General features: G+C 37.8%; 5 protein-coding genes across 15 annotated transcripts; 3 read left to right on the top strand and 2 right to left on the bottom strand.

Moving 5' to 3' along the window:
- Positions 1 to 428: 428 nt before the first annotated feature.
- Positions 429 to 3,073, top strand: LOC111783677 (fe(2+) transport protein 1-like). The gene is made up of 3 exons (XM_023664596.2): positions 429 to 1,028; positions 1,110 to 1,259; positions 2,521 to 3,073. The coding sequence occupies exons 1-3, from the start codon at positions 429 to 431 to the stop codon at positions 2,824 to 2,826; spliced, it is 1,056 nt and encodes a 351-aa protein (XP_023520364.2). The 3' UTR covers positions 2,827 to 3,073.
- Positions 3,074 to 7,049: 3,976 nt separating this feature from the next.
- On the top strand, positions 7,050 to 10,165 carry LOC111782877 (E3 ubiquitin-protein ligase RSL1). Of its 2 annotated transcripts, XM_023663710.2 has the most exons (5): positions 7,050 to 7,336; positions 7,687 to 8,193; positions 8,278 to 8,331; positions 8,487 to 9,244; positions 9,460 to 10,165. In XM_023663710.2, the coding sequence occupies exons 2-5, from the start codon at positions 7,918 to 7,920 to the stop codon at positions 9,842 to 9,844; spliced, it is 1,473 nt and encodes a 490-aa protein (XP_023519478.2). In that variant the 5' UTR covers positions 7,050 to 7,336; positions 7,687 to 7,917; the 3' UTR covers positions 9,845 to 10,165. The 2 variants fall into 2 exon arrangements, with proteins under 2 accessions (XP_023519478.2, XP_023519477.2); XM_023663709.2 differs by having other exon boundaries at positions 7,051 to 7,336; positions 7,687 to 8,331; positions 9,460 to 10,111.
- Positions 10,166 to 10,859: 694 nt separating this feature from the next.
- LOC111782878 (O-fucosyltransferase 23) lies at positions 10,860 to 13,194 on the bottom strand. Of its 8 annotated transcripts, none has more exons than XM_023663711.2 (3): positions 12,741 to 13,194; positions 12,532 to 12,592; positions 10,860 to 12,450 (listed from the first exon to the last, which is right to left on the bottom strand). In XM_023663711.2, exon 3 carries the CDS (start codon positions 12,301 to 12,303, stop codon positions 10,984 to 10,986), a length of 1,320 nt encoding a protein of 439 aa, XP_023519479.2. In that variant the 5' UTR covers positions 12,304 to 12,450; positions 12,532 to 12,592; positions 12,741 to 13,194; the 3' UTR covers positions 10,860 to 10,983. The 8 variants fall into 8 exon arrangements, with proteins under 8 accessions (XP_023519479.2, XP_023519480.2, XP_023519481.2 ...); XM_023663712.2 differs by having other exon boundaries at positions 10,860 to 12,439; XM_023663713.2 differs by having other exon boundaries at positions 12,819 to 13,194.
- A 595-nt stretch (positions 13,195 to 13,789) lies between these two features.
- On the bottom strand, positions 13,790 to 20,416 carry SRD2 (snRNA activating complex family protein). 2 transcript variants are annotated; one of them, XM_023663784.2, is made up of 12 exons: positions 20,299 to 20,416; positions 19,497 to 19,822; positions 19,340 to 19,395; positions 19,189 to 19,255; positions 19,036 to 19,100; positions 17,710 to 17,830; positions 17,171 to 17,259; positions 16,995 to 17,082; positions 16,202 to 16,297; positions 15,543 to 15,668; positions 15,212 to 15,469; positions 13,790 to 14,522 (listed from the first exon to the last, which is right to left on the bottom strand). In XM_023663784.2, the coding sequence occupies exons 2-12, from the start codon at positions 19,650 to 19,652 to the stop codon at positions 14,238 to 14,240; spliced, it is 1,407 nt and encodes a 468-aa protein (XP_023519552.2). In that variant the 5' UTR covers positions 19,653 to 19,822; positions 20,299 to 20,416; the 3' UTR covers positions 13,790 to 14,237. The 2 variants fall into 2 exon arrangements, with proteins under 2 accessions (XP_023519552.2, XP_023519553.2); XM_023663785.2 differs by having other exon boundaries at positions 19,497 to 19,991; positions 20,299 to 20,380.
- Positions 20,417 to 20,908: 492 nt separating this feature from the next.
- LOC111782935 (ras-related protein RABF2b) lies at positions 20,909 to 24,730 on the top strand. Of its 2 annotated transcripts, none has more exons than XM_023663786.2 (7): positions 20,909 to 21,202; positions 21,894 to 21,971; positions 22,069 to 22,236; positions 23,394 to 23,442; positions 23,583 to 23,656; positions 23,843 to 23,936; positions 24,405 to 24,730. In XM_023663786.2, the coding sequence occupies exons 1-7, from the start codon at positions 21,164 to 21,166 to the stop codon at positions 24,500 to 24,502; spliced, it is 600 nt and encodes a 199-aa protein (XP_023519554.1). In that variant the 5' UTR covers positions 20,909 to 21,163; the 3' UTR covers positions 24,503 to 24,730. The 2 variants fall into 2 exon arrangements, with proteins under 2 accessions (XP_023519554.1, XP_023519555.1); XM_023663787.2 differs by lacking the exon at positions 20,909 to 21,202 and adding an exon at positions 21,251 to 21,280.
- The last annotated feature ends 597 nt before the right edge of the window (positions 24,731 to 25,327 follow it).

Genomic DNA, 25,327 nt, shown 5'->3' with positions numbered 1-25,327 from the left:
AATTTCCATTTTTCAATATAATTTCTATTAAAAAATGTACTCGATCTTAATAAATTCAATAATATTCAACGAAAGAACTATAGTCTTCATCTCCGTCCCTATTTAGATTGAACGGGAAAAAATCTCTCCTCACTCCTTCCTCATTTTCTATTTAAACAGAGATTACCTATCTCGTTTGAGACGGGTTCCCGTGAGTTAAATGAACATATCGATAGGTGATAATGAGATCTAGTATTTAGAGTGTAGAAGAATGATTTCGAATACTTAAAAAAGATTCTTTTTTTTTGTCGATTAATTAAACGGGCCAATTGAGATATAGTTGCATTAAAAAATACCCTTTGGAGGATTAATGATAGTATCCCCTTTGTTGGCATTTGTATATAAATACTAACTTATCCATAGCTCAAAATGTCACAACTCAAAGTCAAATGGCATCCTCCACTTCACTTCTCAAGCTCATCTCAATCTTCCTCTTTCTCATCTCTTTTCTCACAACTCAAGTTGTTTCACAATCTAATGAATGTGAAACAACAACAAATTCTTGCACCAATAAAGACAAAGCAACACGTCTTAAAATCATTGCCATTTTCTCGATCCTCATTGCGAGCGTCATCGGCGTTTGCTCCCCGCTCTTCTCTCAATCCATCCCGATGTTGCATCCTGATAGAAACACGTTCATCATCCTTAAAGCCTTTGCATCTGGCATCATTCTCGCCACCGGTTTCATGCATGTTTTGCCTGATTCTTTCGATATGCTTTGGTCTAATTGTCTTAAGGAAAACCCGTGGCATAAGTTTCCTTTTTCGGGTTTTCTTGCCATGATGTCTGCCATTTTCACTCTCATGGTCGATTCCATGGCTACTAGTTTGTATACTAAGAAACATACTGAAGTTATGCCTGAGAGTCGAGAAGACGGTCATCATGAGTTGCCTGTAGTCAGCGGTGGCCATTTTCATGGTCACCATCACGGAGACATCAAAGAACTCAATGTTGGTTCTCAACTACTACGTTATCGAGTTATTGCCATGGTGAGCATTTTCATTCCCTTTTTCGTGTATATATCGTCGATCAAAAGCTTCGTTTACAATATCGTGTTCGGAAATTGTTAGGTTTTGGAATTGGGAATTGTTGTCCATTCGGTTGTGATAGGACTTTCACTTGGAGCAACAAATGATACTTGCACAATCAAAGGCCTTGTGGCTGCTCTTTGTTTCCATCAAATGTTTGAAGGGATGGGTCTTGGAGGCTGTATTCTTCAGGTAATTAATATTACTAACTTAGAATTAGCTCCTATGGTCAATCTAATCCGTACGATCAAGAACAATTATTGGTCATATATCATTTCATAATAGTTTATAGATATTAAATTATCATCTATGTTCAAAGTCTACGCCCTTATAAGTCATCCGTTGAATAAATCAACATCGTGATTTGTTCTTCACCTGTTCGTTGTATTGACTAAAAAACACAAATTTAAACTTAAATTTAGCATAATTAGTGTGAAATTCCACATTGGTTGGAGAGGAGAACGAAACACCTTTATAGGGGCGTGGAAACCTTTCACTAGTAAATGCTTTTTAAAAACTTTGAGAGGAAACCCGGAAGGGAAAGCTTAAAGAGGATAATATTTGCTAGCGATGGCCCTAGGCCGTTACAAATGGTATCAGAGACAGATACCGAGCGATGTGTCAGCGAGGAAGTTGTTCTCCGAAGGGGGCAGACACAAGGCGGTGTGTTAGTAAAAACGCTGGCCCCAAAGAGGGTGGATTTGGTGGGGGTCCCACATCTAGAGAAAGAAACGAGTGTCAGCGAGGATGCTGGGACCTGAAGGGGGTGGATTGTGAGATCCCACATCGGTTGGGGAGGAGAACGAAGCACCATTTATAAGGGTGTGGAAACCTTTCAGTAGCAGATGCGTTTTAAAAACTTTGAGAGGAAGCTCGAAAGGGAAAGCCCAAAGATGACAATATCTGCTAACAGCGGACCTGAGCTGTTACAAATGGTATCAGAGCCAGACACCGGGCAAGGTGCCAACGAGGAGGTTGTTCCCCGAAGAGGGTAGGCATGATGGGGTGTGTCAATAAGGATGTTGGACCCCGAAGGGGGTGGATTTGATGGGGTCCCACACCGATTGGAGAAAGTAATGAGTGCTAGCGAGGACGCTGGACCGTGAAGAGGGTGGATTGTGAGATCGCACATCGGTTGGGGAGGAAAACTAAACGCCCCTTGGATTTAGTGGAGTCCCACATTGATTGTAGAAAGAAACGAGTGTCAGCGAGAAAGTTAGGCACTGAATGAGGGTGGATTGTGACATCCCACATTGGTTGCGGAGGAGAACGAAACACCCTTTATAAAGATGTGGAAACCTTAAAAACCTTGAATGAAAACTCGAAAGAAAAAGTTAAAAAAGGACAATATCTGCTAACCGTGGGCATGGACGGTTAGAAGGTCGAATCTTCGAATCAAACAATCAAACCCTAAGAACCGTAAGTTGATTAGTGTGTGAAACTATTGGTGCAGGCAGAATACAAGTGGATGAAGAAGGCAATAATGGCATTCTTTTTCTCAGTGACAACGCCATTTGGGATAGCTCTAGGAATAGGGTTGTCCAAGACATACAAAGAAAACAGCCCAGCTGCGCTCATCACTGTCGGGTTGCTGAATGCTTCTTCAGCTGGCTTGCTCATCTACATGGCTTTGGTGGATCTTCTGTCGGCTGACTTTATGGGACCAAAGCTGCAAGGCAGCATCAAACTCCAAGTCAAATCCTATGTTGCTGTGCTCTTGGGAGCTGGTGGCATGTCCTTAATGGCTAAGTGGGCTTGAAATCAATATCAACCAAAACATTTCTCAATAAAATTTTCAACCATTTTCTTCTTGTGTTTGTAGATTAGTAAATGGTTAGTTCTTGATCTTTGTAATGTGTGTTACTCGATAGAGAGTTCGTGTTTTTAATAAATTTTAGGGTAAAGTTTATGTTTTACCCGTTTTTTTCACGTTGTTTTTGTCGTGTCCAGTTATGGTCTTTTCTTTTTTTATTTTAATCAATGGACCAAGATTCAAACTTTTGACATTTTGAACATAAAATGTCAGATCTCACGTTGGTTAGAGAGGGGAACGAAGTATTCCTTACAAAGGTATGAAAACCTATCTCCGGTAGATGCGTTTTAAAACCGTGAGACTGATGGCAATACGTAACGGGCCAAAGCGAACAATATTTGCTAGCGGTGGGTTTGGGCTGTTACGAATGGTATCAAAGCTAGGCACTGGGCGGTGTGCCAGTGAGGACGTTGGGCCTCCAAGGGGGTGGATTGTGAGATCTCACATCGGTTGGAGAGGGAAACGAAACATTCCTTATAAAAGGTGTGAAAACTTCTCCCTAGTTAACGCGTTTTAAAATCGTGAGGCTGACAGTAATACGTAACGGGCCAAAGTGGACAATATTTGTTAACAGTGGGCTTAAGCTGTTACAAATGGTATGAGAGCTAGGCATCGGGCGGTGTACTAGTCAGGACACTAGGCTCCCAAGGGGTGGATTGTGCGATCCTACATCAGTTGAACAAGGTGAAACGAAACATTCCTTATAAAGACGTGAAAACCTCTCCCTAGTAGATACGTTTTAAAATCGTGAGACTCACGACTATAGTAACAAACCAAAGCAGACAATATTTACAAGCAATGGGCTTGGGCTACGTTAATCGAAATTAATCTTCAAAGTTTTGGTTCGAACACAATTGAATTATGAAATTGGATAAGTTATAAAATTAATAATCTCAATATATAAATACTTTTTTTTTTTTTTTTTTTTGGAGGGGTAGGTGATGACATTGTTAGATGTTTTTCCATTTAATTTATGACTTTTCTAATTGGTTGACTTCCTAGTTTGACATATTTTAAATATGGACAAAGACATTGGTGGTTGATGTCGTGTAAGCTCCATTGCTTTAGGTGATGTTATTAAATATGTATTGTTGTCTTTTTATATCAATATTTTTGTTGAAATTTATGCTCACAACACCTTATAATTAATGATTTAATCCTAATAGTAATGTTGATTATCTTATCGACGTTTCAATATTATTCATAGTATAAAATAAAATTTAATATTATTAGTATAATCTCGAATAGTATGTGATTAACGTACGTAAGAATTGTTAAAAGTTCCACCTCGGCTAATTTAGAGAATGATCGTGAGTTTATATTCAAGGAACACTATCTCCATTGGAGTGAGGCCTCTCGGGAAGCCCAAAGCAAAGCCATGAGAGCTTATGCTCAAAGTGGACAATATCATACAATTGTGGAAAGTCGTGTTCATCTAACATGGTATCAGAGCCATGCTCTAAACTTAGCCATGTCAATAGAATCCCCAAATGTCGAACAAAGGACTTTGTTTGAGGGGAGGTGTTGGATGATGAAAGTCCCACATCGGCTAATTTAGGGTATGATTAATCAAGGAATACTATCTCCATTGGAGTACGGCCTTTTGGAAAACCCAAAAGCAAAGCCATTAGAGATTTACATGCGACTTAATCTTAATGAGAACAGTTTTTGCATGAATGAGAACAGTTTTTGTAGTTGAGTCTGATGAAACTCACTCATCCTCATACAAGATAACTAGACGAATAGATTTCTTAAGTGATGACGATGGTAAATAAATGGTTGACCTAATTATAATTACGAACAATTATCAACTTGCTTGTAATGATTATATCAATAAATAAATATTTTAATTATAAATAAATCTTTATTTTTAAAATTAAAAAAAAAAAAGAAAAGAAAAGAAAACACCATAATTATTCTATGCTTCCAAATATTATAATGTAATGATTGAGTAATTAAAAAAATGAAATTTGTGACATCGATTTTAGGATATACTTATGCAACTCTCATCGTTTAATAAAAACATAATGTTTGGTTGTTAGACAATAATAAAATATTTTTTAAAAAAAAAACTAATTAAATCATATTGTTAAAAATTTTAATTTAGTAAATATTGGACGAAAAATTATGAGGAATGTAAATTTATTAATTCAATAATATAAGAAGCAAGAAATTCGAACTTTCGTGATAATTTAAAATATGTTTATATTTAATGTTTATATTCGAACTTAAAATTTATTGAATCTATGAAACCGAACCCAACTATATAAAAGATAAATCAATTAGCTAACAAATGGTTTTTTCCGACCGTCCTTTTTAGCATCACTGAGATCTTAATATTTCTCGACACAAAATCTTTTGGTAAGTTGATAACACTCCTCTATGAAGGTTGTTTAGTTTTATAATTTATATCATTTCGAGTGAATTTAAGTATAAATGGTAGCATCGAGTCCCTGACAAAACGTTAAATATATGATTTTTATTGAGAGTTTTAGAAACGGAATTTAATGATTAGTAAAATCCAAGAAATTCAAGAAAAATATAAAAAAAAAAAAAAAAAAAAAAAAAAAACAAAAATTTGAGAAATAAGTCAATCTCAAGGGGTAAATCAGTCATTTTGAGTCTACTCGATGATTAGCGTGGAAGAAAATGGGAGAAAAAAAAAGAAAAAAAATTAAGGTTGTTAGAGAGAGACAATCAAGCTCTACTGGAGCGGTGGTTTGGAGTTGGAATTTCATCCGAGTTTCTTCACAAGAAATGCTTGATAGTATTCGGGGAACCCATTTTGAGTGTATTATTTGTTGAAAACTATCGAGAATCAAAGAAGAACGAAAGGTAAGCGTTTTGGGTTCTTGATTTCGATTTACGTTCAAAACTTGAGAGCTTTTCTTAGAGTTAAAGTTATGAAATTTGATTACGTTAATAATAAAGGGATTTTACACCAGTTTCATGAACAAGGCTAGAGTCGACTTAGACTAAAAGATGGTGTCCCGAACCAGTTTCATGAACAAGGCTAGAGTCGACTTAGACTAAAAGATGGTGTCCCGATAAACGTCAAAAATTGAAACTTTTATAAGTTTTGAATTACGAACTAACTTTCGACTCAATTATTTCTTGGGCTCTCGTGGCTATATAAAATAAATCTATTCTTTTATTAAATAAATCTATCGCCACATGTCATTGTATTATTTGTCCACACGATCCTATCACTGCCACTTAAATGCACTACGTCAATTACTTGCCACGTGTCAACACTTTATTGTGTTTGTTCTGTCGTGTCATCAGACATAGCATTTGCCAAATACGCAAATTTGACTATTTGAACTGCCGCATCAGCACCAAATTGACTATTAGTTGCCATGTTACCGCCATGTCACTGCCATGTCAGTTCCACATGTTACCGCCATGTCATCACTTTTTCTTATAAAATAATAATTTTTATACATAATTTTAATATGGAATAAATAAAAACTAAATTTTACATTTAGCCCACGTGAACCTATCTCGAATAAAGCGGAGAATCCTTGTTTAAATAGAAAATAGGGAAGGGAGCACGGAGAGTTGTATGCTGCGTTCGGGAAGGATGAATCGCTCCCGAAAAAGAAGCTATTGATTCTCTCCCAATCGGTTGGACCGTAAGTGCAATGATTTACTTCACGTGCGAGGTCTTTGGTTCAAGTCCAGGATGGCCTAGCTACGCCAAGGAAAAGAATAAAAGAATAGAAGAAGCATATGACTCCTTCATGCAGGCCCCACTTGGCTCGGGGGGATATAGCTCAATTGGTAGAGCTTCGCTCTTGCAATTGGGTAATTGGGATTACGGGTTGGATGTCTAATTGTCTAGGCGGTAATGATAGTATCTTGTACCTGAGCCGGTGGCTCACTTTTTCTAAGTAATGGGGAAGACGACCGAAACATGCCACTGAAAGACTCTACTGAGACAAAGATAGGCTGTCGAGAACGTAGAGGAGGTAGGATGGGCAGTTGGCCAGAGCTAGTATGGATCGTACATGAACTGTAGTTGGAGTCGGAGTTTTTTTTTTAAAAAAAATTTAAAGGTATTTTTTAACATTAAACCTAATTTTATTGGTAAAAGTGTTAAAATAATTTGGAATGAAAATAATTAAATAAGAAAATTATAGAAGGAACCGAACGAAGAGTTGAAGAACAGACCGAGCGAAGAAGAACGCAAACAGAAACCAACTTGTTACCTTTAATCTTACGCCATCAAATTGGCAAGTAGTAACTCAACATTCTTTCTTTTGATTCATTTTGCTCTCTGCAAACCCCAATCAATGGATCCACCTGTTTTCCACACTGATTTTGTGAATCGGGAGCGAGAAATTTTGGGCACTGCTTTGGCGCTCTTTCTTGCTGTTCGTCACATTAGGGTTTTTTAATTTCTTGTTTCTACACACAAATCTTTCACTCCCCATAATTATTCCCTTCACATGAGGTATGGAATCTTCAATTCTTTGAATACTTTATTGGTTCATCTTTCTTTGTTCTTCATTCTCCAACCCCTAATCCTGAAGTTTGTGTAGTTTTTTTTGTTGATGCGATTAAATGGGGTTTGATCAATTAGTTGGTTGCCTAGTGGGTCGATCTTGATTTGCGCAGAAAAATACAAGAATTACTTGTTTTATTTGAATTTTCTCCAATTCGGACATGTTCTTCTTTTCAGTATTCGATTTTGGGAATTTCATGTCCTCGATGTTGAAATTTCACGAATCTTAATCCTTTTAGGTTGATTCTACAATGGGTGTTCTGTCACTTTTTGATGTAGATCGTTTTCTGTGATTTTAGGAGCGATTGCTGCTTCAATTTGAAAATTAGGGAAAGATTGCCTGGGAGTTCTTTTTTTTTTTTGGACTCCTCGATTAGCGGTGGATATGAAATCCTTCACGTGATTCTTTTGAGTAATTAAGAAGGGGGAAGAACAGTCTTAAATTCATTTGGTGGTGGGTATTCTCTTATTTACTGCCACTTTAATCCTAAACCATCTGGGGTTTGTGGATTGTTTGAAAAATTTGGAGGATGGATCATCGTGAGATTTTTGGCCGTGGTTCTTCTCGTGTTCTAGCTGAGGAAGATGATGGTGAAGATTTTCGAAGTTGTTGCGAAGATCACGAAGTATGGAAAGAAAATGAATTTGCAGGGGAAGAACAGTCTGAGAAGGAGGAGGATCTTGATGAGTTTTCCGTGAAATTGTTCTTTAAAGGCGTTTCGATAGCGGGGATCGGCGATCCTGCTTCTGGTCTTTCTGGAATTGGTGTATTCATGGAGAAATCAGGAAAAGTCCCTTTTATTCAGGTCCAGAAGAAGCTTGACTTTTATGTTGATGAGTTAGTTGCTGATTATTTAGCTCTAATGGATGGTCTGGTTGAGGCTATGCAGAACGACATCCACTGTATTCGAGCTTTCACCGACTCCGACCCGTTATATAAACAGGTTATTACTCCCCGACCCGCCTAATCTTTTCTTGTTATGATTTATGCTAATATCTGTGGAAGCTCAAGAGCGTGGAGAGATGCATAAACTCTTTAAGAGTTTTCTAGCCATGTTCATACTTCTTATATGCTTAAGATAATGTGAATGTTTGACAGATAACAAATGAAGAAGAGCCTGAAATTCCACTTCTTGTAGCGCTGAAAGAAAGGATTCTTGAACATGCTAGCAATTTTGAAGCTTTTTCTCTAAACCTTTCTTCAAGTACTGATCTCGAGCAGCCATTTCATCTTGCGAAAGTGGCTATCGGGGTTCTTTCTCGTCCGAGAAAAGGCGATAAATCAGTTGAAAATTGTTCTATTTGTTGTGATAATAAACCATCTGCCATGATTGTTGCATTGAAGTGTTGTCACAAGTTCTGCTCTAATTGTTTGAAGACTTATGTTGATGGAAAAGTAGAGGCATCCCAAGTTCCCATTAGATGCCCTCAATTGAGATGCAAATATTACATTACAAACAATGAGTTTAGATCTTTTCTTCCCCTGACTTTATATGAATCATTAGAGAATACCTTAGCAGAAGCAAACCTTCGCTCGGATAGAATTTACTGCCCTTTTCCGAATTGCTCTGTCCTGTTAGACCCGAGCGAATGTTTGTCAGCTAGGGCGAGTTCATCAAGTCAATCGGATAATAGCTGTTTCGAGTGTCCTGTATGTCAGAGATTCATCTGTGTTGAATGTCAAGTTCCTTGGCACTCGTCGATGAGCTGCGAAGAATTTCAGAACGTCCCGTTAGAGGAGAGAGACGCTGCTGATATTACCTTACACCATCTTGCACAAAACAAAAGGTGGCGCCGTTGTCAGGAGTGTCGTAGGATGATTGAATTGACTCAGGGTTGCTACCATATGACATGCTGGTAAGGCTTCTTCCTTCAAATCTTAATTTAGTGCATATGTTATAGCAGCCTTGTTGTTCAATGTGATGAACATGATTCATGTATATATAACAAGTAGATCTAACTTATTAGATACAATATTTGCACGCAATACTCGGTTTTTAGAAGCTAGTTCGAGCAGTGCTGTATGTATATGACTTCAATGTTTATGCTGCTTTGCTTGATGTGTTTTACAGGTGTGGGCATGAATTCTGCTATTCATGTGGTGGTGAGTATCAAGATGGGCAACAGACGTGCCGATGCGCGTTGTGGGACGAAGAAAACTCTGAGGACATGGTCACCCATTCCATCCAAGAATCTGAGCAGTGGGCATGGGAGACTTTTAATTCCCTCCCCATGATAATGGACGCCTACTCCGAGCAAGAGAGGTCACAATTAGCACTGATTCAACGATTCCTCGCCGGGGGATTTAGTTTGAGTGACCACCAACCGTATCAATCTCCACCACAATGTACAGACTCTTCTTATGTCGACACGATGAAGGACATACACCAGCTTCCTTGGCTCGAGAGGTTTGTTTCTCTGATAAGCGATAGCTATTACGAAGATTATGTACAATGATATCGATTCGTAGGTGTCTTACTGATATTGAAAAATAAAAGGGGGAGAGTAAAAGAGTTTCTTACTCTAGTTTTCGTCCATTTACACCACCGAGCTTGGCATTTCGATGTACTGAATCATGCTACTGCTGCTGCTTATGATGTGGCCCTCAGAGGCCCTCCTTGCATTAGATTAGAATGGAGGAATCTTATGCAAACAAATGCTTGAAAAAAGAGCCAAAGAAATAGAGAAGAATTTAAAAGAAAATTATGTGTTCATTTTGTTGAATGATGTGAAAGTTATGTCTTCCTTTCTTTGTGAATGAGATAGTTTGTCATCTAATGGGTGGGACTGTTTTTTGTTTTCTACTGCATCCGAAACAATTATTGTTGAACTCTTCGAACTCTCAATTGAGATAAGCTGACTCAACTACAAGGACTACCTACAACGCAACAAGAATCTAGCCCCTTAGATAGTTCATGGCTAGAATCTAGAAGGCGGTAGAAGATCGTTCGAGGAAAGCATCTGAAGAACAAGGTAGAAAGAAAGACTGGATGACATTGAAAGTCTATAAGCCAATCTAAAAGATAGCGTCAAGGAAGATGATAGACAAACATTAAAAAGAAGATGATTAGTATACCGAAACACAAACTGAAGTAAGGAATACAAGCTCGAGGACCAAGACAGTCTAGGTGGGGAGGAAAGCTCAAAAAAGAGAACGAGTGCACACAAGCCCGAGGACCAGGAAAGTCTAGGTGGGGAGGAAAGCTCAAACAAGAGAACGAGTGCACACAAGCCCAAGGGCCAGGAAAGTCTAGGTCTAGGAAAGCTATAAAAAGAGAAGAAGTGCACATATATAACGTCATACGTAATCGGTTAAGATCGATCGATCTCTAATGGGGCAAAGGGCGACTTTCTCTCCACTTTTATTACGAATCTTACCTATTAAAGTTTAAAGTTTATAGAATAGATTCTTACTTTTGAGGGACTATCATCCCTTCCTTACATGCAAATATATTTTCTAAACCAAAAACTCTAAACAGTGTAACATAATGCATTTCTTCCATATGAATCAACAGCACAAATCAATTATGTATTTAATGAATAATATCAACAGAAAAGAATGAAACCCAGCAAATCTCGGGTCATCGACTAAGCAACTATCGACACGAGGTATCATTGGAACCATAGCTAATCTTCTGCAGGCTTATATCAGACATATTAGCTACCCATTTCTGAGGCCTGCCCTTTGAATCTCCCAATATGTTATATGCATAAGAAGGCCACATTACACTTCTACTGCATAGCTCTCCAACCGCAACCCCCGCTTTCATCAGCTTCTGCGTTCTCCCGAGAACTACAAGACTCGAAAACGTAGAGAAACTGTTCCCAACGAACACGTCGGCCCTCGAGCAAACTTCGTAGTCGATCGCCGACCGTATCAGGTAAGGATACTTCTCGTAGATCTTATCAATGCCTAGCTTCTTCTTTTCAAATGGTAGTAACCCTTCTTTCCAACCGTCCAAAATCGAAGAATCATTCAGTAAACTATCTGCAACGGCGAGATAAACGACCGTCGGTGTGTTCGTTCCTGAAATGTTCCCTACTCTACTCATTATCTCCTCCTTGCTGCTGCAAATCTGGTTCATATTGTATCTCTGCTCTAACTTCTTGCAGTGAATCATCCAATCTATCTCTATTCTCATGTGGACTGCAACATATAGCAGCAACTTTGCAGATTTAGCACCAGTTACTTCTTCTGATCCTACTTCTCTAATCCTGGAAATCACTTTATCCGCTTCGTTCGCTATCTCGTCGACCAAAACCAAGCACTCGAAAACCCGTGCGTAGTCCTTTACGGGCCAGTGATCGTGCCATAAGAATGGATTCTTACCAACTATTCTAATCACCTCAGATTGATCAAATGGCTCCTTACTATACTCCTTTAATTGCTCGAAATCCCTCTCGATCGTCCACTTCCTTCCGCTTCCTTTAGGCAGTTCGATCGTTTTTGCTCGATTCGAAACATCCATATAACGACCCAATCGAACAAACCCATTACAGCGAGAATTGAACTCATTAAACTTAAAGATCTTATCAAAGGAAATTGGTTCCAAACGCTCAACTTCCTTATAGAAAAGGGAAGCACTAAGACTAGGCATCAAAAGGGTTCGGTTCAACATTCTTGCAGTTAAACAAGCTCTTGCAAATGCTATCTTTTGATTGTTTAAACCCCAAACAATCTGAGGAACCTCCAAGAACTTGTCTATGCGAATTCCAAAATTTGAACCATAAAATGGAGAGAGATTTCGGATGAGTACTAAGCCATTATCATCAGTCCAGCCAAAACTCAACGTGGATGGGAAGAAAATAGCTCTAACAATCAGAAGAACAAGTAATATGGCTATGCATTTGCAAATTCTGGAATTGAGATAGCGAAGGCAATGAATCGAGCGTTTACCATTCGATGATACCTCCATTTAGAGTTACAATCGATGAGTGCCCTGCAGGGGATCAAACAGAGACCATGTGCTTTTGCTACTCCAGCACAAACAAATCAAGGCTGGAGAGATCATCCCGAGCCTCAAATCGAGTTAATCGTCTCCCATCAAGTTTCTGATTCAAAACTGTCAAAATTAAAGAGAAACCCATTTTCAATCAAGAGCTAAATTATAAAATTCCCATGAAGATCTATGTTCATCATGCACCTTGATTGAAATGAATACCAAGATCCATGCACCCAGAATCCTTTTTTGTAAACGCAAGCACCTAAAAGATACCCATAAGAACAAATCATCAGAACGCGTTGATAAAACTAAGAAACGAGGAACAATCGAAATCTTCAAACGATAAAAGGGTGCTAAACGATTTCTACAATAAATCAGACCCAGATGAGCGATTGAACAATAAATCTTACGATTGAAGAAGCTGGAAAATAGGAATCGCAGACGAAAAAATACAGATGAAAGCAGAACAGAACAGAGAAGGGATTCACATGCAATGCAAGAAAGAGGAATCCAGAGGAACCCACAAGGCACAAGAACTCCTTGAAACAAAAGCGAAGGAAACTGCAATTATGTGGCGAAACAGAGAAAGAATTTGAAAAAATGGTGGGGGTAAGGAGGGGAGATGGGGCCTGTGTCAGAGATTGGGGGATGGAACAGAAGATGAGATGGCGGCGGAGAGAAGGAACAAAGGGTTAAATGGAACAATCTGTTTCAGGTAAGGGGGTTGTGAGGGGAAAGAAAGTACAGATGGTGGGGGAGGTGGAGCCCAAATGCGGCAGAGCAGGGCAGAGAAGGGCAGAGCTGGGCAGAGCTGTGAAGGCATGTGCCTTTTCCTTTCTTCCTTTGGCTCTCTTGCCGTCCCTAACAATTAATGCTCTTCACCTTTCTCTATCCATGTTTTTTTTTTATTATTATTAAATTGTATAAATCTAGTCAATATTTTCCTTTTTTTAAAAAAAATATTTTAGGGATACAAACTCATATATAATATTCTCTTTCTAGATCCAAGATGAACAAGTAGAGAATATAAAAGGTGAAAAAAAAAAAAAAAAAAAAATTAAAAACAATATAAAAAATCAACAACGAGAGACGTTACTTGTTGGGCCAAAATTTTCTGTTTAGACAGAAAATGGATCGAGGGGCCGAAATTTTCCGTTTAGATAGGAAATGGAGGGAGGGGAACATTCCACGTCTATTTTCAGTCACGACTCTGATAGCATATAACCAGGGTAGGAAGAAGAGACAATCAATCATATCCCCTATAGTACATTTTAGGGCATTTTAGCCCATGTTCTCCTATAGTGCATTTTAGGGCATTTTAGCCGTAGAGAGTGTAAACATGATTTTGGTGAACAATCATATATCCTCATATTAACACAACATGAAATTGTAAAAAAACTATCTAAGATGAAAGCATGTAAAAAGGGTTTGAAATGGGCATGCGACCAAGGATAACACGTCCTGGACAAGCATGATTAGGACATCCGACATTCGGCCATAAACAACACGCCTTGGACAAGCATAACCGTGACATACAACACATGACGTCCCCAATAGTACCCAATAGTAAATCATCAACATATACTTAACATATACTTAAAATGGTCATATGGATAACTTCTTAACACAACATTTTCAACCATATAATTCGATCTTGAGGGGTTGGCTTTTATGAGGAAGGAGGCACAAAGGAGGTTCAATGACATCTCATATACGACTATTTTGTATTCAACCCTATATAATAATTGACCTTTCATAACAACACACTATACGAACAGTCCCCCAGCCATTTACCTCTACCCTCTAATTCTGGAGACTTTGGCTACTTACAGAACCAACTCAACATCATCAAAACTGCAAAATCTCAATGAGCATGGATATCCAAGCCATTTCATGTGCGAACGTGGCTAATCATGCACGTAATCGTGCACCACAAAATCGTTGTAAAGGAGGTTCCCTTCTTTCGAGTAGTGAAGAAGAAAATAGCAGTCTTCACAAAAGTAGCACGGGTTTTCCTGCGCCCACTTATCGTCGAGTGTAACCTTTTTACCCCTGTAGATGTTACAGACGTCGCATTTCTGAACTCGGGTTCTAAGCTGAAATGTAACGATTGGATAAGCAGCGCGATCGTGTACGTCCTCGGGATGGATCAACCTCATATCTCTAATCACTATGGTGTGCTTGCAATCTCCCTGCGTATACGAGGAGGAATCCATCAAAGTCGTTGCAGTTTTTTTTTTTCGTTTTGGATAAAAATAAATGTGTTTAGTTGATAGTAATGAAATATATAACCTCCCCAGGGAGTATAGAAAAGGGAATCCTACTGGGAAGGAATCCACTATGGGCAGTAATTACGATACTCTCGAGAGAACCCACAGTACCTCAAGCCCACCGCTATCAGATATTGTCCTCTTCGGACTTTTCCTTTCGGGATTTCTCTCAAAGTTTTTAAAACACGACGGTTAGGAGAGGTTTCCACAACCTTATAAACAATGTTTTGTTCTCCTCCCCAACCGAAGTGGGATCTCACAATCCACCCCTCTTTTGGAACTCAGCCTCCTCGCTGGCACATCGTCCGGTGTCTGGCTTTGATACCATTTGTAATAGCCCAAGCTCACCACTAACACAGGCTTCCCCTCTAGGTTTTTAAAACGCGTCTGCTAGGGAGAGGTTTCCACACCCTTATAAAGAATGCTTCGTTCTCATCCTCAATTAATGTGGGATCTCTCAACACCCCATACCAAAGATATATAGCTTTAAAAACATTGACCTGGGCTTTTACTTTGAAATAAAAGCCACAGGCAAGACACGGTAAGCATATCACCATACACAATGAATATGAAAAACAAAATCATGTGGAAGAGCTGAATAAGCAATATACCTGATGACAGTACAGATATCCAGCCCCAAGCCTAAATTTCAGGTCACAAAATCGAATCTTGCTCATGCTGACTGATCTAAAATGGGGCACATGTGATACCGATACTTCGCCAAGAACTGAGTTTATCTGTTGCGATTCACCGGTTATGATGCATCCCCATTTCTTACGAGCTTCGTCCTCGGAGTTTCTAAGCCAATCAAGTATAGGTTTGCTATAATCTATTGCGGAAGGGTTCCTCAAATCATTGCAGAATACATCCTGCATATAAACAAAACTGCATTCGGTTATGTAAAATCAAATATGGGAAATACAGGGCCGTCAGATTCCTTACTTCTATAAGGAAATATCCAGATGAATCATTCTGCCCAGCCTTTTCCATTAACTTATTCGTCACGCAATAAATCTTGTCCTTCAATTCCGCAAGCGTTTGTCGTCCAAGGGCCAGGAACTCTTGAGTCTGTAAAGAAGAATATCAGAGGAAGGTCAGATACATATGATTGCAAGGAAGGACGTTTTCATTGAATTCTACCAGCATAATTAACACCCTCCATGAACGCAAATACAGGATCAAAATCTGACTAGAATTTTTCATTGATACGCCATGCTTTTCCATTCATTCCTTTCGGGATTAGTCGCGGTCTTACGAACTCTACCGATAGTATGGACGAATATGTTACTTCATAGAAATGTGTGAAAGATGCTAGCCACACTTAAAAGCGCAAATTCAGGTAACAGCTACAAGGGAGAAAGAGAAAGGGAAGGGCATAAACATAATATTTTTTTTGTAAAGACCACCTAGAAGCCAAAAATAAATTATAATCCAAGTTCTTTCTATTATGGCATGGTATTCGTCTATAGCTTGCCAATACCTCTTCAATATATATAGTCGTCAAGAGAAATAGATGTTGGTAGTCAATATTTACACGTATTTCCTTGGCATAAAAATAGTATACCAGACCACATAGATTGTCAAGAAAAAGAGAAACATACCTTCATCATCTTGCGAGATTTATGGTAAACCTCTACAAAAAGTACAGTTGTTGGATGCTGCAGAGCTTCATGTTTTACACTGCTCAGTGACTTCACCTAACATGTTATCAATTCCAATCAGCGGAGGGAGATACACGAAAAGAAATGCATGATCAAACAAGAACGACCAAACTATAAGGACCAATTTTGAAATAGCTTGTGCATTTAAAGAATTTCGTTCTCCTCCTCAACCGATGTGGGATCTCACAACAAGAGGCACGCATCTTTTCCTAGTTACCCATCAACACCTTTTTCACTCACTGAGACAGTTTGAGAATAAAGTTTCCAAACGCCATCACATTGCTAGAGCCAGGCCTATATCCTATACCAACACACTTACATCAGCAAAAGAACACTACTACACCTGTTATGATTTACATAGCATCCAATTCAGAAGCATATTGAAAGACACAATAATTTAGCAGATAAAAAGGATGATACTAAATCCTTCCAGTGACAATCTACTAGCATGTTTGAATATTCAATAGCAATATAGGATCAACAAAGGTCAAAGTCCTACTGACTCAAGACACGGACTATTTCTATCACCAAAAATGCTGTCCGGTTAGCTAGAACTAGAATACAATAATAAGTGCAACTCCATCTTCACTATTGTTTACAAAAATAAGGGAACAGACATACATCACCCAAGAAGACATTGCATTCTTCAAGCTCTAATTAATGGTAAAGCTTATTATTGGACTAGTCAGTAAAAGAAAAAAAGTAGTAGTAGTAATAACTCAGGGAAACCTACTTGAGGAACCTTTGCAGAAAATTTTGTAGACCTCAAGGACTTCAACCTCTCTTTTTTTTCGGATGAACTGGCAATTTCCTTTTTACAACTGTCAAAAAAATTTAATTTATTAACCATAAGCACCTAACATACTGTGTACATCATGAAAAGTGATTTTTTAAAATCGTTGTACAAACTTGAAAGCATGCAATTTGACTGCAGCTCTGTCTGCATCCTGCTTTTGTTTTATTTTTATAATTTCAGCCACCTTTGCAATAGAATTTTCCTGAAATAATATGTAACGCATTATAAATTCAGTATAAACAAAACAAAATAGGAGAAAAGGTATTAAAAATAGTTATTAAGCACAAGATTACAATGACTTGCTGACATAGTTGATGATTGAACAGGGGAACAGAGGGGTCTCAATAATCCATATATTAGTCCCATAAAAATAATCCAGATGGTGAAAAGATGCTGTAACCAAAAAAAAAAAAAAAAAAAAAAAAAAAAAAAAAAAAAAAAAAAAAAAAAAAAGAAGACACCAAGAGAAGATAACTCAAAAACAATTGAGAACGAATAAGAGTCGGATGTTGAAGATTGTCCACAGAATGTACAGCTGAAACTCGTTTACTTATTTTGAAAGAAAGTCTTATCAGAAATCATTAAAATTAACCAAGTTTCATACAAATAGTTGCAGAAAATAAAAGACATAATGCAAAGATGAACGGCATACCTCAATATCAGAAGTTTTCTCCTGTTTTCGTTTCCTTCTAGTCACTTTATTCGTGCTTCTATTCGCATTTGGTGCAGGAGCAGCCTCCAAATTGTGCCCGTTAACTTCCTCTTCATCTGCTCTAAGAATACCATTTTTCCCAAAAGAATTAATGAGCTTTTAACCAAAAACACTCTGAAGTAAAATGGACAATTTAGAAAAGAAAAAAAAAAAAGAATATTCAAAATAGTAAACAATGAATGTAATTGTGCAAGTCTGAGTGAACCTAGAGTTAATGAACTATTTTTATAAAAATAAATATTTATTAATAAATAAGGAATATATTAAACAATATCATTCAACCCCTTAGAAGAACTGAAAATGAGTTTATAAAAAATGAAAATTTTAGACCTATCCATATGGATTCTAGCCTCCAAAAAGTAGTTTTCAAGGAAGCTTGCTTCTAGAACGACAGGAATTGTCCTCCGACATTTTAGCTCCACAATACCATACAGGTTGTCTGAGCAAGTAAATATGGATTGGATTCTACGTAAGGGTTCCTTCCTTTGCTAATAAGAACACCAACACATTAACATCGCAAGATTTGCATCATAATTTAACTTCATCAATCAAATTCATTATTATGGCAAACAACCATTAGTGGAGAGGATTTTTCTTTCTTTTTTTTTTTTTTTTTTTTTTTAATAGTAAACAACTTCATTGATTAAAAGAAATACACAAAGGGAGAAACCGTCCAAAGGGATTATAAAAAACTTCTCCAATTGGATAAAAGAGAGTTTATGCTATAATTTCTAAAAGGAAGAACATCTGTACACCAATAAAGAGACATAAAAAGAGATGATTCGATCACTTCCTCTGAGGATCTTTCTTTGTTCTGAAAGATACTTGAGTTCCTCTCATTCTGCATGGTTCAAATTGTAGCTCGAACAAAATGCTGCCACAAGATCTTTCTGTGTTGTTTAAAGGGGTGTTTAGTGAGCAAGAGCCGGATTATCTAAGATTACAGAAAGAAATTTGCTTCTTTGGTCCCCTTTTACTCAAATTTACAAGGATTACCATCTACAAATCTGTTCTAGGCTTCTATGGTCTCTTCTCTTCAGAAAAATAGCCAATCAAATTTTTGGGTAAGGAGACTATACAACGTAAATTGTATTTTCACCAAAATAGTTGCCAAGAGGGTGAATGTGCAGAAATACTGTTTCTGTTATTCTAATAACTTTGCCTTCGTCAAAAAATTGACGAAGGCGTAAAACCAAGTCAATCCAAGTTCAAATAAAGACTGTTGAAAGCTCATTGAAATAGAAAATAACACTTAAAATCAAATACCTTGCCACCCGAGCATTCAAATTTTCTTCTCGAACTTCGGGCTGGTTATTAAGACGCTCATTATTCTGCATTAGTAGAGTAAATGGAAAGATTACCGAGTGTTATCTTTTAACAGGAATGAACTAGATGATACGGGACACACGGTTTACAGACCTGCGATGATTCCTCCAAAGCCATATTCAATAACTGTTCTTCAGTAAACACCTTAAGCTCATCAATCCTGCAGAGTGGTAGTTGCAAATTAACAAATTCAACCATGAAAAGACAACTAGAACACATTCAGGAAAGAGAAAAATAAACATACGAAATATCTTCATCACATAGTTGAGATGAATCCATGTGTAACGCTACTTCCAGACTCTGCTCCAGAGTAAGGATTAGAAACAGAAACAAAGGTGTAAAGACATGTAAAAGTGGTATACGAATTTGAATACATAAACAAAAACATATGATATGAGAACCTGAAGTTCCTGAAGAAGAGAAGACTCAAAGTGAGGGACCCTGGTGAGAGGACCAACCAAGTTGGGTGCATATATAGGTCCACCCAAAGGAATTGAGAGGCCATTGTCATTAAGAGCCAACTCCTCTGAAGCTCCAGGGCTGTCCCTCGCCTCCATGGCTCTCCTCCTTTCGAGTAGTTCACTTGTAGCAATCTTACAGTTTGGACAGCTATGCCATCGGCTATGTGGGCGCTTTGACAGTAAGGTTAGCTATGCCATCGGCTATGAGAACACTTCAACAGTAAGGTGATTGAAAGCACCACACAGCCAAATCAACACCACTTTGTCTGCTAGAAGGGCAATTGGGCTAAGAAATCAGATGTTTCAAAACGCCACAAATTAAAATATAGGTTAAATTATCCTCAATTTCACAATTATACATATCTTCTTTCCTTCCGTTCCGATAATTTAAATTTCCGAACTCCTAATGAACAGAAGAAGACCCTTTAAATCCTACTGCAGAAAACGAAAGAAGAAAATGCTCCGAACTGTCAGAGAAATTACTGCACTTCAATTTAAGAAGAAAAAAAAAACTCCGAAACGAAATAACAAGAACAATTTGCTACGACGAAAGATAGACGATTATCGATGGTTGCAGAAAAGAAAAGAAAAGAGGTTGACAATGGGCAAGGCTATCGGGACGGTGGCAATGGACCTTGAATAATGAACAGGCGACAACAGCAACAGTTTCAATAGTTGCAGAGACAAAGGAGAGGGAAAGGGGGAAGAAGTGGACGACATGGGACGGCGGCGATAGACATACCTCGACGGCGATAATCTGAAGGTGGCGTTCGCGGCAGCGACGAAACGTAGAATTCTCCTCCCAACTCTTAATTTAATATAAAAATATTTAATAAATTTCTAAAAAAAATTAATAAAACTTGAAATATTTTTCACAAATAAAAAAATATATATATATATATTTTTTTTACAATTTACTTTTTAATTTAAGAATTTCTTAGATAACCAATTCAATTTTATATTTAATACATTTATTAATTTAAAATTTTAAAAATTCAAGAATAGACGGAAATAATTTATAATTTATTAGAAAGTATGAGAAGTTTAGTGACGGGATTGTTAATAGGATTCTGAAATTGAGCTTATCTCGAGTGGTTTATGAAATGTGAACGTTTTTTTATTATTTTGAAGTTTGGTTTAATTAGGTAAGAAAATTAATGTGATAAATCTCGGAAAAATTTATTAAATTAATAAATTTATTGGGTAGGAAATTAAAAGTTTAAAAGAATTAATTAGATAAAAAAAAATTAAAATTTTGAGTTAAAATATAATTTGGGGTTTTAAATATTTAATATTTTTTTAAATTGATAAATAATAAATAATAATTTTTATTATAGTGGGGAAAGAAAAACGTGACAAGAAAGAGAGAGGAAATGCAAAGGAAATAAATTTAATTTTCAATCGCTGTCGTGGGTAATCGAGTTGTTCTTGTTATTGTTCATCTTGAGGAGGGAAAAAAGAGGGTTTGTTTTGCTTCCAAGAGAGAGATAGGCATCTGTCTTGATTGTTTTGATTTCCTTTTTCGTCATTCTTAACCCTTTTTGTTCTGTCAACGCCTGTTCTTCCACGATTCTCTTCGATTTTTGTCTCGATTGCGCTTTACGGCCATGGCCACCAGCGGAAACAAGAACATTAATGCCAAATTAGTGAGACTTTTCTCCCCCTTTTTGATTCGTAAAGTTTGATTTCTTTTTTCTGTCCGGATTTTGATGCCGAATCGCGATGTGGGTCTCTTTGATTTTCCTTTTCCGGAATTGGGTTTTCATTATTGTTCTTCTTTTCATCGTCAATTCGATTTGGCTTAATCCTTGGTAGTCTTGATTTGTGGCTGAATTCTGATCTAGGGTTTTGTTTTGTTCGCGAATAACTGATTTTTTTTCTGGTTTGATTGTATATCTGTTGGTTGTAATTATGAAATCTCTGTTTGCATTCTCTATATATCCTTAACTTTTGATGATTGTTGGGATAATCCCTTTCCAATTTATAATTCGGTCGTGATCTAAGTTAATTTCTCTGCATTTTAATTAGCAGATAGTTCAGTAGGATCGTGACTATTGTCCTTAGTTTCAGCAATCAATTGTATTAGACGGTATCCCTTTTTGTTTTTCGAGATTTTTTTACATGTTCTTCCCCTCTTTGTCCAATTCTGAAATTAAATCATACCTCATAGTATGCTTGCCCCTGTTTTTACTATCCAATTGTCTCACTTCAATGGCTATCATACATGGAATGTTATTTGTTGAAAAAGGAAGGGGCTGGATGGACTATGTTTAGCTACAACTATTTTGGAACAACACATATGAAATCCAGTTTATTTTACTTTCGTTTTTCGCTCAGGTGCTTCTTGGTGATGTTGGTGCTGGGAAGTCGAGTCTAGTGTTGCGTTTTGTTAAAGGGCAATTTGTTGAGTTTCAGGTTTGTATTATAAACCATTTCGATTTGGCTGTTGAAATTTTTGAAATGTCTTTCTGTCTTGGTCGTATGTATTCTTTTTAATTGTTCAATTATGTAGGAATCGACGATCGGTGCGGCCTTTTTCTCTCAAACATTGGCTGTAAATGATGCCACTGTGAAATTTGAAATCTGGGACACAGCTGGGCAGGAGAGATACCACAGTTTGGCTCCAATGTATTATAGGGGTGCAGCTGCAGCTATTATCGTCTACGATATTACTAACCAAGTAAGTGGCGTTTGAAAACTCTTGATGGGTTGCATATGGTCTGAGAACAAAATAATTGTAATTGTGCTTGGGCATTACATCTTCAATTCATTGTACAAGCCATCAGCCATTTCCGTGAAATATGTTTGGGATGAAAGAAGTGTTATTATATGTCTATGAATTAAGTACCAACCATTTTGTCTTTATAATTAATTGCTAAAAGAACTTAGAAGTTGTAACGGCCCAAGTCCACCACTAGCCTATATTGTCCTCTTTGGGCTTTTCCTTTTGAATTTCTCCTCAAGGTTCTTAAAATGCATCTTCTAGGAAGAGGTTTTCACACCTTTATAAAGAATGTTTCGTTCTCCTCCCCAACCAATGTGAGATTTCACAATCCACCCCCTTCTGGGCCCAGCGTCCTCGCTGGCACTCGTTCCCTTCTCTAATCAATGTGGGACCCCCAATCCACCCCCCTTTGAGGCCCAGCGTCCTTGCTGGCACACCGCCTCTAGTCCACTCTTCGGGGCTCAGCCTTTTTGTTGGCACATCGCCCGTTGTCTGGCTCTGATACCATTTGTAACTGGCCAAGCCCACCGCTAGCAGATAGTGTTCTCTTTAGGTTTTCCCTTTCGGGCTTTCCCATAAGGTTTTTAAAACGCGTCTACTAAGGAGTGGTTTCTACATCCTTATAAAGAATGCTTTGTTCTCCTCCCCAACCGACATGGAATCTCACTGAAGTTTTTTTTCATTTTTAATTATTTAAAAAAAAATTGATGGGAGCTAACAAAATCTTTGAAATTCACCAACAGGTATTTGACTTTAGATAAGGAAACTTCAACAGAATTGATGTTTTGAACTCTTAACCAAGTTGGGGCTTTTGTGAAGTTATTAAGAGGCTTAGTGGTTAATAAATCATGTCATAGTGGTGCTTGATAAAGGAAACTGCGATGGGTTTGTATACGACCTGAAGTGGGATGCCGTGTGTGTGTATTAGAGCGGGGAGCTAGGAGTAACGCTTTTTTAGGAGTTCTTACCCTTCTGAAAAGCGACATACTCTATACATATCAGGCTTCACTAGGGATTGATTATTCATCCTTTTATATACTACTGTAATCGAATTACAACTTTTATTCCTTTTCATACCTCAACTCTTTTGTGTAACCTCTATTTGATTGTAGGCTTCATTTGATCGGGCAAAAAAATGGGTTCAAGAACTTCAAGCACAAGGTAGTCTTACTGTTAAGTGGCCTAAATTTACATTGGAAGAGCATCTGGATTGAACATTCTGTGAACTTTTAGCAAGTGAAATTAGTGTGGCAGCTGTTTACCTTATTTTTTTTACCAATTGGATCGTCTCCTTTTATCAGGCAATCCGAATATGGTCATGGCTTTAGCTGGGAATAAATCAGATATGTTGGATTCTAGGAGTGTTGCTGCAGAGGCAAGTACTCCCAACCCCAGTTTTCTTTATTCTGTAGTACTTTGTTGAACTGGGATGCATTTTCGTACAAATAAAGAAGTATACTTCTGCTAGTGAAGATCTTCTCTAGTTGGAATTTTGTGATATTTTTGTACTAAGCTGTGACAATTGGTTCAATTGTTGCTCGTGTAATTGTGCATCGTACAGGACGCTCAAACGTATGCGCAGGAGAATGGCCTTTTCTTCATGGAAACCTCTGCAAAAAGTGCTGCTAATGTCAATGATATCTTCTATGAAATAGGTTAGTAACTAGGACCTATGAGTTCAAAGGACCGCCCCCGCCCCCCACCCCCCTACCGAAATAAATGAGCTGAAACAAGATTTCTCTTTTATGCTTACGATATCTCTGGATCGTAGACTTAAGGAATTTGAGTTTATGGAGCCTGAGTGTTCTAAATTTGTATTTGAAGGGATGGTGCAAAACATGAGTTATAGAAACCGTGGTTCGGTGTCATATTTGTTTAATCAATGGGGATTTTGATTTATAAATGCAATATCCGACACGAGTTTCATGAGTTTGGGTTCATTAAGTCGCGATAGCAAACCCGTAGCTTGGGACAAGTAAATTTATATTAAGTAGATTCATCTTCTTTATCTGGAGGTTCACAAAGTTAGAGAACTCCCTGCCCTTGACCCCACTCCCAACCACACACATACACACACAAAAAGGTTCACAAAGTTGATTTTGATTCCTTGTTTTTCGATGCAGCAAAGAGATTACCACGAGTGCAACCGGTACAGAATACACCAGGGATGGTTCTAGACAGACCTGCTGAAAGGGTTGCAAGCACGTCGTGTTGCTCGTAGAACGTCATTGTTCTACTCTTAAGGTGTCTGCAGAATGACCTCCATTTGTATGCAGAATTCTTGAGGAAAAGAAGAGAAAAAAAAAAAAAAAAAGGGTTGTTGATGTTGAATTTATTATGATGTGTAAATTGACTGCTGTGTTTAGATGATATGCTTCTTTTGCAGCCACTATAAATGTGGCAGACTCACTACTTTGTGTTTATATGATGACCTTCGGCTTGCGTCACACATGCACAGTTTTCTTGGCTTCTTTCTTCATGGGGCAATATCTACCTGTTTAGAATGACTTTTTAAGTGTTTAAAATTCGTTTATTAAATGCTTGAAAACCCATTTTTAATAGATTATGAAGCAAGTTTGATTTGACTCGAGAATTGTATGCTCTCTTTACTCGTATCGTAATTTGGTAATGGTCTCGGGTATGTGACCCTTCTCATATTTCATATTTATTTGGCCACCGATCAAAAAGCCTTTCAAATCTGAAGAAATCTCACCGACTCCTTCCAAAAAAAAACACGCACAATGTAAGGAACTTTTGTACAAAAGGTCTTAGTACGAGAGGATCAGGAAGAATGCACCTTAGGTGTATCACTTATCGTGTTTACAGTAGTAAGCACACTCGAAGATGAGTGTGCTCCTATTTCGACTTCTCCAATGCCTTCAATAGCAAAACTGAGACAACGATAGATTCTCTATGCCTATAAGGATGGAATGACAAGGAATTGACAGGGGCCCACACAAGAGGTGGAGAATGGAGTGTAATTCGATGCAAAGCAAAAAACCTTATCATGGCTTGACATGTCACGAATCCTCTCAAAAGAAGGGTG

This window comes from Cucurbita pepo, chromosome 20, assembly GCF_057944985.1.
Source record: "Cucurbita pepo subsp. pepo isolate OVF chromosome 20, ASM5794498v1, whole genome shotgun sequence".
Lineage (NCBI taxonomy): Eukaryota > Viridiplantae > Streptophyta > Magnoliopsida > Cucurbitales > Cucurbitaceae > Cucurbita > Cucurbita pepo.
Note: the sequence above shows the minus strand (reverse complement) of the source record. Positions and strands in the feature narration are given on the sequence as shown.